Consider the following 11,352-nt stretch of genomic DNA (forward strand, 5'->3'; position numbering starts at 1 on the left):
GGGGGGTGTACCATTGCGGGAGGGCAGGAGGGGCCGGGCGGGGCGGACCGTACCACTAGCACCGAAGCGAAGGTGGGGGGCGGCTATTGGATCACCTCCCCGGGGCACACACCACCGGGCCGACTGGGGAGGGGAGGACTCATCGGTGTAGATTTTTACTGTGCAAATCGCTTTTAATTATAAATGCTTTCATCGTCTATTTGGGGGACGAAGCGTCAATATACCTGGAAGCTGCTTCTGAGAACAAATGAGTGGCTGCGCTGGCCGGCGTTCCGAGACGCTGTCCCCACCTTCCCCCCCCCCCACCCCCGTCACGGTTTGGGAAATGCCCAGGTGCTGCGGCTCCAGAAAAGGGGTGTGTGGGAGGTGGAACATACTACTCCTGCTGCAGGAGGAGGGGAGGGAACCGCCGAAAGCCGGCACCTCCAGAGCAGGGCGCACACCGAGGTAGGGAGGGCCAAGGACCGTCCCGCGGTGCATGACGGGACGTGAAGTCCGGCTGGGGTGAAGGGGAACCCCCGGCGGGGTGGGCGTGGCGGTGACTCTTGGCTAGGGAGAAAGGACTCCTAGGAGTTCTACGTCCGCGGGTTCGAATCCCTAAGCCTCCTAGCCTCAGTTTCCTCGTCTGTAGAATGAGGGTCTTGACCTGGATCGCCTCTAAAGGTCTGTTCTAGCTCAAAGGTTACGATCTTTTGATTTTTTTTTTAATCCTATGAGCGTTCTTCAGGACCCTGCTAGAGAGAGGCACAGATCTACTGCTCTCCAACTATCATCTGGGATGGAAGGGGAGAAGGCGCCAGCGCAGAGATTTTGTCCTTGGTTTGACACCCCCCCCCCGAATTTCCTCTTCCAAGGGTCTCCCTTCTTTAGAAATTCAGACTATTTCGTCTCCATTTTACATTCTTGTGTGGATCATTCTGGTCAAAAGATGCCCCGGTGGTCAGGCTGTGAAATGGTGCACATCGTGGCAAGGCTCCTTTCTCAGCCAGGCACAGGAGGATAACATGGACTGTCTTATGGGACCGGTGGATGAGAGGAAGGCAGGAAGCAGTGGGAACGGGCTGTGGAGAGCCCTGTGCAAAACAGGCGTCCCAGGCTGCCCATTTCCCCTAACAGCCAGAGTACTCCCAACCCTTCAACTTTCTTTTAATGCCCCATTTAGGATCTCCACCCCAGCCCAGCCGAAAGAGACGTCCTCCCCTCCTCGTTCTGCAGCCCTCCCCCACGCTAGACCACCACCCCGAAGCAGCCCTGGCCGAGGCCCATCCTGCACCCCATCGATGGGATGCTAGGAAATGGAAGAGGGTCATTCGTGTACATCCCAGATCTCCGAGAGCAGGGGCGGGAGCTTTTTATCCTGCAAGCGGAGGGCAAACACTTGTTCCGAGTGGACACTGCTCAGCGTGCGCAGGCTCACCAGCTTCATCAGCATCCGTGGAAACATCAGGGGGTCCTAGAGGCAGACGGAAGAAGCAAGAAGTGAGACCTCAGTTTCTCCCCATATTGATGAGCCTGCTGGGTAAAGGGAAGTTGTGGGGGAGGTAGGAAACAGCTGGAAATCATGTGGCCGGAGAGAGCCGCTTCAAAGGAAGATGGGAAGGATTGAGGGAAGAACCACCTTCACCCTCATCAGTGACAGCTGAGGTCTAGTGCTTTCTGCAGGTTCGAAGAGTGCTTTACAAACACATTTCCCCTATTGGAATGTAAACTTCTTGAGGGCAGGGACTGTTTGGCTGACTTGCCGTATCCCCTAGCACTAATCCATTCATTTATCTGGCTGTCATTTCATTTGATTCTCAAGAAAACCCTGTGAGGCATTTGCTATTATTATCCCCATTTTACAGATAGGAAAACCAAGTCTTAGAGCAGTTAAGTGAAGTGACTTGCCCAGGGTCAAACAGCTAGTGGATGTCAGAGATAAGACTTGAAGCATTCCTCCTCTTTCCAAGTTCCACACTCTTTCTATTATACCGTGCTGGCTTTCTACACCATGAACTCGGGACACAGCAGGAGGGAAGCAATGCCCCGAGAGAGACTTACATTTGGGTGGTGGATGGAGACGTAGGCATGCAGGGCCTCCACATACGTGTGCTGCAGCCTCTCCACCTGAAGCTGGTCCTGGACGTTAGGTCTGTCTGTGGGGCACCAGCAGAGAGAAGGAGGCTCAGCTCCCAGACCTCAAGTTACCCCCCAGGAGAGGGGGGAACTCCCTCATCCTCCTCGCCAGGCACACCTGCAGGGTCAGTCCTCAGCCCCCAGGGTCCTCCAGGACCCAGCCCCCAGCCCCCATCCAGTGGCCCTGAGACACACCTGCAGAAAAGATGCTAATGGCGATGAGCAGAGCAAACTCGGCATCGTTGAGCTGCAGCTCATTCATGGCACGGGAGAATTCAAAGATGGGGTTGATGAACTCCACCTGCAGCCCTGGGGAGCAAGGCCACACACAGGGTTAATGCAGACCTGGCAGGGCAGCCCACTTAGGACCCCCTAATACAACGCCAGGACTCCCGGGCCAGGATCCTGGATTGAGAGCTGAATCCCAGATCAGCTTGTCTAACCTCCTCCTGATGATACAGATGGGAAATCTGAGGCCCAAGGAGGGTAGTCACAGATTCAGAGATGGAAAGGACCTCCAGGGTCATCTAATCCAACTCATTTTAGATATATTGCAGGGCAATGAGGGTTAAGTGACTTGCCCAGGGTCACACAGCTAGTTAAGTGTCAAGTGTCTGAGGCTGGCTTTGAACTCAGATCTTCCTGAATCCAAGGCCAGTGCTCCATCCACTGTGCCACCTAGCTGCCCCTAATCCAACTCATTTTACAGGTAAGAAAACTGAGGAACAGCTAGGTGGCACCATAGTGCATAGCCTCCCTCCTACCCCCCCAAGCCTGGGTGAGTTCAAATTCATCTTCACTCACTAGCTGTGTGACCCTGGGCAAGTCACTTAACCCCAATTGCCTCACCAAAAAAAAAAAAAAGAAAGAAAGAAAGAACTGGAGAAGGAAATGGCAAATCACCAGCTGTGTGATCCTGAGCAAGTCACTTCACCCTGTTTGCCTCGTTTTCCTCCTCTGTAAAATGAGCTAGAGAAGGAAATAGCAAACCACTCCGGTATCCTTGCCAAGAACACCCCAAATGGGGTCAGGAAGCATCAGACACACCTGAGAACAACCGACTGAAATAAATGGTTGTGGATTGGCTCTAAATCTTGCGCTCACAGGAAAGGAAAGGACCTCAGATGCCATCTACAGTTGAGGAAACAGAGACAGGGGCTCTCCAGCCCAAGGTTTGCCCAAGGTCCCGAAGGTGTTAATTGCCGAAGGAAGGACCCTGACACAGGCCCCCTGACTCTAGAACCAGCCTCTCAGAGATGTTGACATTTATTGCAAATTACGGGGTGGGGGCCTGCCGGGCTTTCAGCATCCCCATCACCCACTGTCAGACGTCTAAGAGGTCTGTTCCTCAGCTAACCAGCCAGAATTCCCTACTGGGCGGCCACACTTGATCAAATTTGTCTTAGAAACCATCTGCTTTTCTCTTAGCCATTCCAGGCTTGCAGATTAGTCACTTCCTGTACTTTCACCCTGATTTTTATCAAGTTTCTGTCAATAAGGAGCTGGAGAAATCCACTAAGTGACAGGCATGGTCTGGAGACAGAAGGCAGAACTGCCTTCCCCTTGGGGCACAGCCCCAGACCACACTCTTACGGTGATAGCGCTGGGAAGAGGTTAAATGCATCAGGCCCATTTTGCAGACACAGAGACCGAGGCAGAGGAAAAGCAGAAGAGGTGCCCTCTAAGGCCTCATTCATCTCCCAGTCTTGGATTCTGTGATGTCCCGAGACATCACACACACAGAGCGTTTGTGAACCCAGGGCTCTCTTTCTACAACCTGCACATTATGACCTCCTTGGGTTAGGGTCTCATAAGAATGAAGCAGCTGGGAGCGAGCCGAGCACTGGATAGAGTATCAGGAGGGACCTATGTTCAAATCCCAACTCTTCCAATTACCACCTAGGTGGCCTCGTGAAAAGTGTGTTGGGCTGGGAATCAGGGAGACCTGAGTTCAAATTTTGCCGCTCACTGGCTGGGTTACTCTGGGCATTGAGCCTCACTTTCTTCACCTTTAAAATGGGAACAAAACAATCCTTGCTCTCCCTGCCTCACAGGGTTGTTGTAAGAAAAGCATTTTGTAAACCTTGAACATGTTGGATATTATGACGAATGTCATGATAACATAATGAGAGGCAGCATAGTGTAATGAGAAGCAGGCTGGCCTGGTATCACAGGACTTGGGTTCAAGTACTTCCTCTGTGACACACAGGCTGTGTGATGACCCTGGACAAGCCACTTAACTACTCTCTAAGATATAGAATAAAGCCAATTGATTTACTAGAGGGAGTTTTCCACACTGATGAAATCGCCAAAAATGATGATAATGATGGAATATTAGAAAAATCTTTTTCCCACAGAGCTCTGGGTCACATCTGTTTCAGCCGTATTGGAGACTGTCAATATGAGCTAATTATTGGAGAAATTCTTTCAGACTGGGAGGAACTCCCACTCATTAGCCCTAAGATGGTCCTCGTCCTCTAAACCAGTTAGTTTCCTGACCCCAAGATAGGGAGTTGTTGAGAATGACATGGGAAAAATCAGCCAGAGAAAGGAGATTAAAAAAAAAAATTTATGGGGCAGCTAGGTGGCACAGTGGATAGAGCACCGGCCCTGGAGTCAGGAGTACCTGAGTTCAAATCTGGCCTCAGACACATAACACTTACTAGCTGTGTGACCCTGGGCAAGTCACTTAACCCCAATTGCCTCACTAAATTTTTTTTTTTTAATTTTAAAGGTCAGGGTGGATTCCCTTCTCCTTTGCAGAGGTGGGGGTCTTGGGGTGTGGAGCATTGCATACACTGTCAGAAATGGTTGATATGTTGGTAAATTATGCTGAATTGCTTTTGGTTTTCACATTCTTTTGTAATCCTTTGTTATAAGGGATGGCTTGAAGGGTAAAGCTGAGGGGAAGGATACATTTGGAAGTGATGACATAAAACCAAAAAATATCAATATAATTTGGGGGGGGGAGAGGCAAAGAATGGTTAAATGATTTGCCCAGGGTCACACAACTAGTAAAGGTCTGAGGCTGGATTTGAACTCGGGTCCTCCTGACTCCAGGACCAGTGCTCTATCCACCACACCACCTAGCTGACCCAGTTATTGTTAACAACATTTATTAGAAAGAATTGGGCTGAATGGCAGGAAGGGCCTAACAGAGATGAAGGAGAAGGGAGAAAAGGCCTCAGCCATCGTTTCTGTCCCGGACTCAGAGGCCTGAACCAAGTCCAGACCAGCCGAGCATCTCTTGGCTGGGACAGTGGTCTCCATTCTTTCCCCCTCCCTTCTCCTTTGCCCTGCCCTGTATCACAGGATCAAAGATGGGGCAGGGCGGCGACCTTAGGGGACATTTAGTCTTTTTATAAAAGCGGAAGCAGAGCCCGGGGTATCGCACAGGTGCTCGTGGCCGTAATGGGACTTGAACCCCATGGCTTTGACCAAACCCAAGATGCCCCAGTCCAGTGGTCCTTACCTGCCTTGGCAAAGTCATCGCGGTTGTAGCTGAAATCCTTGAGGAAGGTGATGCTCTCGCTGCCAGGGTTGTACCTCCGGGACGTCTCAAGGAGCATCACCTGTGGGGGTTGGGCAGGTCACTCCGGCTCTGGGAGGCCTCGCCAGGGTGTCCTGATTCCTGGCCTTGCTGCAGACGTCCGTGTCCCTCCTTCCCGTGTGTCCCCCATTTCTAGACAGGCCTCCCTCCTCACTTCTGCCTCTCGGCTGCCTTCCAGAACCCCCCCCCATCCCACCTGCTGCAGGAGGCCTGCCCCCGTCCTGCCCTCTCCCCACCTGCTAATGCCCTTTCCCTGTATGCCCTTGTAGGGATGAAATTGTTTGCTTGTCGTCTCCTCCATTAGAATGGGAGCTTTGGGGGGGGGGGGGGACTAGGTGGCTCAGTGGATAGAGCACCAGCCCTGGATTCAGAAGGACCTGAGTTCAAATCCAGCCTCAAACACTTGACACTAGGTGTGTGACCTTGGGCAAGTCACTTAACTCTCATTGCCCCACCAAAAAAAAAGAAAGAAAGAAAGAAAGAAAGAAAGAAAGAAAGAAAGAAAGAAAGAAAGAAAGAAAGAAAGAAAGAAAGAAAGAAAGAAAGAAAGAAAGAAAGAAAGAAAGAGAGCTCTTGGAAGGAAGGGACGGTATCTTGGCCCTTCTCCATATCCTGAGCAGAACGCCTGGCCCATAGCACCGCCTGCGGACCATCTCCACCCCCGGTGGACCAGCCTCCCCAGAGAGTCCCGTCCCCAGACATCTGGCGCCACCTCAATGGTCGACGTCTTCAACAGGGCGATCTGGTCCTCTCTGCTGAGCTGCAGGAAGCCCGGCAGCTGCTTGGCAAAGTCGACGATCTCCTGCACTGAGACGATGGCCAGTTCTGTGAAATGGGCGAACCGCTGCTGCCGGGCCTCTCGGCTCTGTGGGTCTGGGGCCAGAGGCCAGGGCTGTGCGGGGGCAGGGAAGAAGGGAAGGCGCTTTGAGCCGGGGCAGGAGGTCATCGGTCCCCCCCCTCGGCCCCCTCCCTCCCCGCCGTGCCAGGGGTACCGTGACCCGGAGACGGTCAGAGAAGGAGCGCTGGTTACACTGCTGCTGGGCCGCCACCAGTTTCTCGATCATGCCCCGCTGCTCCGGGCTGAGCTGAGGCAGGGCCAGGGGTGGCGATGGGGCCTGCTGGGTCAGTGCGGATGCCTGGCCTTGCTCTTCCTCCTGACGCTTTAGTTTCTTCAGGCGGATCTGCTCCTCTGACAGGACACCTAGGGGCATGGGCCAGAGGTGAAGGAACAAGGCTGGGAGAGGGGAGGGCATGGGAGCAAGCTCTAGGGGAGGCTGGGGAGTGGGGAGGGGGCATGGGGTAAAGAGGGGCAGGGCCTCTGGCAGGATTGAATGCCCACTTTGGTGAGCCCAGGGGTCCCCCTTGTTTTCCATGATGTGCCAGCCAGTCCAAACCAAATGAATAAATCTTTATTAAATGCCCATTACATGCCAAGTACTGGGCATAAAACGTAACAATGAAAGACACTTCCTGCCTCAAGGAGTGAGGATAGCCAAGCCTCTACAAGGAGGCTTTCAGAAGGACTGAGAGGTGGGCATCAGGAAAGCCTTTAAAGGAAGCCAGAGACCCACCAGGCCCACCTGCCCCCAGCCCTCCCGGGGTCCCTGGGCACAGCGGAGTCCTCCTTACACTGCTCCCGCATGCCTGCCTGGCGGCACTTCCGCAGACGGCACTCTTGGCACTTCCTGCGCATGTAGGTGTCCATGGGGCAGTGGCCCCCACTGTGACAAGTGTATCGGGCACCCTTGATCACACTCCGGCGGAAGAAGCCCTTGCACCCCTCGCAGCTCAAGACATTGTAGTGGAAGCCAGAAGCCTTGTCCCCACACACGCTGCACACCTCGTTCCCCAACATCTTAGGAGCCGGCCCCTTTTTCCTCTTCAGTGGCCTCCGATCTGTAGGAGCGGAGAATTTTGGTTACAGTTTTTGGTCCAGACCTGGAATTTCATCCATGCAGGGACCTCTCACTCCAACCCCCTCAGAGCACCTGCATTTGATTGATGGATGGAGTATAGTCGTAGAGAAATGTCTGGGGCACAAAGGGGGTGAGTCAATTATTCGCATTTATTAGGCACCTACTGTGTGCTTTGTATATTCTGGGGGAGAAGGCTAAGGATTGATCTCACTGGTACCCAGAGCCTGATAGTCTCTCCAATCTATCCAATGCCCAGCTACCAAATTGATATTCCTCATTTGCAGGTCTTGATCATGTCCCTCTCCTGTTCTAGAAACTCCCAAATGCCTCTAGAGTAAAACTGAAAAGGCAGAAACTCTTTTTGGTTTTGTCCTTGTATTCTTGGAGAATGTGCCTGACACACAACTTTAATAAATGCTTGTTTAATGGTGGTGGTGGGGGCGGGGGATGAAGCACAAACACCTGAGCTTGGCATTGAAAACCCCTTACAGTGGTGGCTACTTTCACCCACTCACTGTCCCTTCTAGCCAAATGGCCTGTTTGGTTTTCTCCCAAATCAACATTCCCTCTCCCAACGCTCATTCACTGTGTCTTTGAACAGACTGCTCTTCATGTCTCTCTACTCACTTCCACCTCCTGCTGGACAGGTAGTAGGCACTACACAAACCCTTGCTAATTGAGTGTAACCCTTGACTCTTTTCAAGGCTCAGTTCAATGCCCCCCCCCATCACCATGTATATGTTTTATGCATATCCTGTATGTATTTATCTGTGAACATGCGGTAACATCCCAGTGAACTCTAAGTTCTTTGAGCATGGGAACTGTCTCATTTTTTATTTGGACTTAGAAAAGGGCCAGACACAAAGGAAGGGAATGGCAGGTGCTTATGGATATAAAGCATCTGATCATAGAATTTAAAGCTGGTGAATACCCTCATTTTACCAGTGGAGCCCAGAGAGGAAATGACTGGTCCAAGGTCACTTGACTAGGTGTAGGATCTGAACCCAAGTCCTTGGACTCCAAATTTAGGCTCACAGTTCTTCAGTACTGGTAGTCCCCTCACCAGTCCTGCTGTCTTGGACATATGTATCTACCAATCCTACCCCCATCCCAAACTACCTGCCCCTGATGCCCTTTTTTTTTTTTTTAGTGAGGCAATTGGGGTTAAGTGACTTGCCCAGGGTCACACAGCTAGTTAAGTATTAAGTGTCTGAGACTGGATTTGAACTCAGGTACTCTTGACTCCAGGGCCAGTGCTCTATCCACTACACCACCTAGCTGCCCCCCCCATGCCCTTTCGGGCACCAACATGAGGAGTTGGTTAGGACCCCCCACAGGCCCCCCCAATCCAAGGACCCCTCACCTGTGGACTCCGGATGAATCTCTGAGCAGGGGAATGAGACAGATGCCAGCCCTGCATCCTGTCCCAATTCTGAGCTTCCCCCACTGGGATGGGAAGCCCTGGCTTCCTCCACAAGGATGTAGTTGCTACCAGCCTTTCCCATGCCATCCACCACATCTTGAGTCTCAGTCTTCCATAACTGCTTGGCATCCTGGGCTTCTGCCTTCCACAGTTCCACAACTGAATCTGAAGATACAATGAGCCAGCGCCAACTTGGCCCCAGTGCCCTGGGAAATGCCCATCTTGTTTCCACCCTTAGAGGGCAGCAGAGCATCAGTTTGGGGAGTCAGGACAGCAGAGACAAGTCCCTCCCTTCTGGTTCAGGTGCCTCAATTTCCTAATCTGTTAAATGGGCACATTCCCCTTTGCCCCTGCAGAGCTTGGCACAAGTCTGTCTCAGGGAGCAGCTATGACTCCTCAGGGACTTGACCAGCTCTTCCTGGAAGCAGCCGGGAGGCGTGCTGGAAAGCAACTTGGGTTGGATTTGGAGTGTCCGAGCACCTCGCTTTCCTGAGCCTCAGAGTGTTCTTCAGTAAAATAAGAGGCAGGGTGAAAATGCTAGGAAAGTGATGAGAAGATGCACCCAGAGGTGGGGACGATGGGTGCGGAATGTCACCTAGACAGATGATACATCGGCTAGTTTGGCTGAGCTGCCCCCCCCATTCTTTGTTCAATGGGACAGTTCAATACAATTTTGGGGGGGAAGGTTCAATACAATTTTTAAATTTTTTTTCAAATGAGGGAATTAGACTAGGTAACCTCTGTGGTGGTTCTAAACCTATGCTCAGATGAATTTTGTTGTCAAGAGATGAAGAACAGTTACTGGCAACACCACTGGCCAGGACAAGGCTGGTCTAGGCATCAAGGGACCAGAAATCTAAGGAAGAATATCCTTTTCTTTCCCCCTCTCCCCCAAGACTGTGAGGTCCTGGAAATCAAAGATTATTTTTGTCTTTCTTTGTAACCCCAGCACTTAGCACAATGGCTTTCACATCATAGATGCTTAATAAATACTTGACTGACTTTCTGAGAGAAGACGGGGTCAGGAGGGAAGTGAAGATTTATTTCTGGGGGAAGGGATAGGTCTACCACGGGAGTTCTCCCTAGGAGAATGAACCAAGCTTACCAGGAGTGATATCAGGCACAGGTGGCCCCAGCCATGAGGACATCTCCTCTTGAGGTCCTGGACATGCCCAAAGGAACTGTCCTGGAGTAGGGACACAGGGTTAGGGTGCCCCCATCCCCTTCCTGAAACTGAGAGGCGTCAGACCTCTAGGAACTGCTCCCATTCTGAGATTCGGGGCTGGTTGGGAGTTAAGGGGCATTTCGGCGGGTATCAGCCCATTCCCCACACCCCAAACACACACCTAACTAGTCTCTCCAATGCCCCACCTGGAAGCCAGAGTTGGACCTTCAGGCTAGGTAATGGGAGACCGTGGGCTCTGAGTGCTGCCAGAGCTGAATGAGGGCAAGGGATGGAACTCTCTGCCAATGGGGCAGGTCACGGTCTTAACCCCTCAAGAATCAGCCTCCGACGAGCAGCCTGCTGCTGCCACCTCCTGGCACCCCCCAATCGGACCCCGGACTTTTTGCTTAGGAGTGTTCCCCAAACCCCTGTGCAGTCATTTCTGCCCCCGCTGGCCGCTTCCCTCTGGGAGGAATCTCCCTGGGATCTCAACGGAGCGGGCCAGCCGGCCCAGAGCTTCCCCTGCCCACGGAGACTCCTCTTCACTAGGCGACCCCCTTCCCAAGCCAGACACATGCCTGGCACCAGCCTCTCCCGGTCTCCCATTCCCCGCTTGGGGTCCCAGGCTAGTTCTAAGGGACGCCGTCCCCCTGCCCCCCGGCCCTATGACCCACCAGATCTCAGGCCCGGTGCCCTTGCTGGACAATGCCTCTGGAGCCCCCTTGCTGGGAAGGCAGGTCGGTGCAGTCCCTCGGACCAGAGGAGAGCGAGCGAGAGAGCGAGCGGGCGGGCGCGGCGGCCGGGAGCTGGAGCTGGGCAGTGGAAAGGGAGCCAGAGCCCCCCAGGGAAGTGAATGTGGGGGAAAGGCTGCGGGCGGGGAGGGGCTCAGAGGGCGTCTGCCTGGAACAGCCCTCGCCGCTGCCAGGCCGGGCTCTGCCCGCCGGCCGGGATCCGGCCTCCCGGGGGCAGCCTCCCCACCCCCCCTGACTCCTCCCCAGCCCTCCCCCCGCCCAGCCCTCCCCCCCATCCCCCATTCCCCCCGCGGGCCCAATGCCACTTCCCTGCAGCCCAGAGCTGCTCCCCGCCTGTCCTCACCCCCTGGCCAGGGGTGCCCCCTCTGCCCTGCGCTGCCCTCCCGGCCCCCCCAGCCCAATCCCGGCAGCCTCAGAGCCGGCCCCGCTGT

General features: G+C 53.5%; 1 protein-coding gene across 2 annotated transcripts; it reads right to left on the reverse strand.

The window, feature by feature from the left end:
- Positions 1-148: 148 nt before the first annotated feature.
- On the reverse strand, positions 149-11,352 carry NR1H3 (nuclear receptor subfamily 1 group H member 3). Of its 2 annotated transcripts, XM_043970854.1 has the most exons (11): positions 11,265-11,352; positions 10,844-10,981; positions 10,110-10,190; positions 8,945-9,169; positions 7,295-7,561; positions 6,658-6,866; positions 6,378-6,557; positions 5,588-5,687; positions 2,311-2,424; positions 2,041-2,135; positions 149-1,453 (listed from the first exon to the last, which is right to left on the reverse strand). In XM_043970854.1, exons 3-11 carry the CDS (start codon positions 10,150-10,152, stop codon positions 1,307-1,309), a joined length of 1,380 nt encoding a protein of 459 aa, XP_043826789.1. In that variant the 5' UTR covers positions 10,153-10,190; positions 10,844-10,981; positions 11,265-11,352; the 3' UTR covers positions 149-1,306. The 2 variants fall into 2 exon arrangements, with proteins under 2 accessions (XP_043826789.1, XP_043826788.1); XM_043970853.1 differs by lacking the exon at positions 11,265-11,352 and having other exon boundaries at positions 10,110-10,237; positions 10,844-11,143.

This window comes from Dromiciops gliroides, chromosome 6 (assembly GCF_019393635.1).
Source record: "Dromiciops gliroides isolate mDroGli1 chromosome 6, mDroGli1.pri, whole genome shotgun sequence".
In the NCBI taxonomy this organism is placed as follows: Eukaryota; Metazoa; Chordata; class Mammalia; order Microbiotheria; family Microbiotheriidae; genus Dromiciops; species Dromiciops gliroides.

What these genes read in the sequence shown, in the direction of transcription:
- NR1H3 (XM_043970854.1), bottom strand. Translation starts at nt 10,152, where the DNA reads ATGTCCTCATGGCTGGGGCCACCTGTGCCTGATATCACTCCTG. An exon ending in TGTGCCTGATATCACTCCTG is followed by an intron (nt 9,170 to 10,109) that starts GTAAGCTTGGTT and finishes TTGTATCTTCAG; the next exon opens with ATTCAGTTGTGGAACTGTGG. An exon ending in TGAAGACGTCGACCATTGAG is followed by an intron (nt 5,688 to 6,377) that starts GTGGCGCCAGAT and finishes CAACCCCCACAG; the next exon opens with GTGATGCTCCTTGAGACGTC.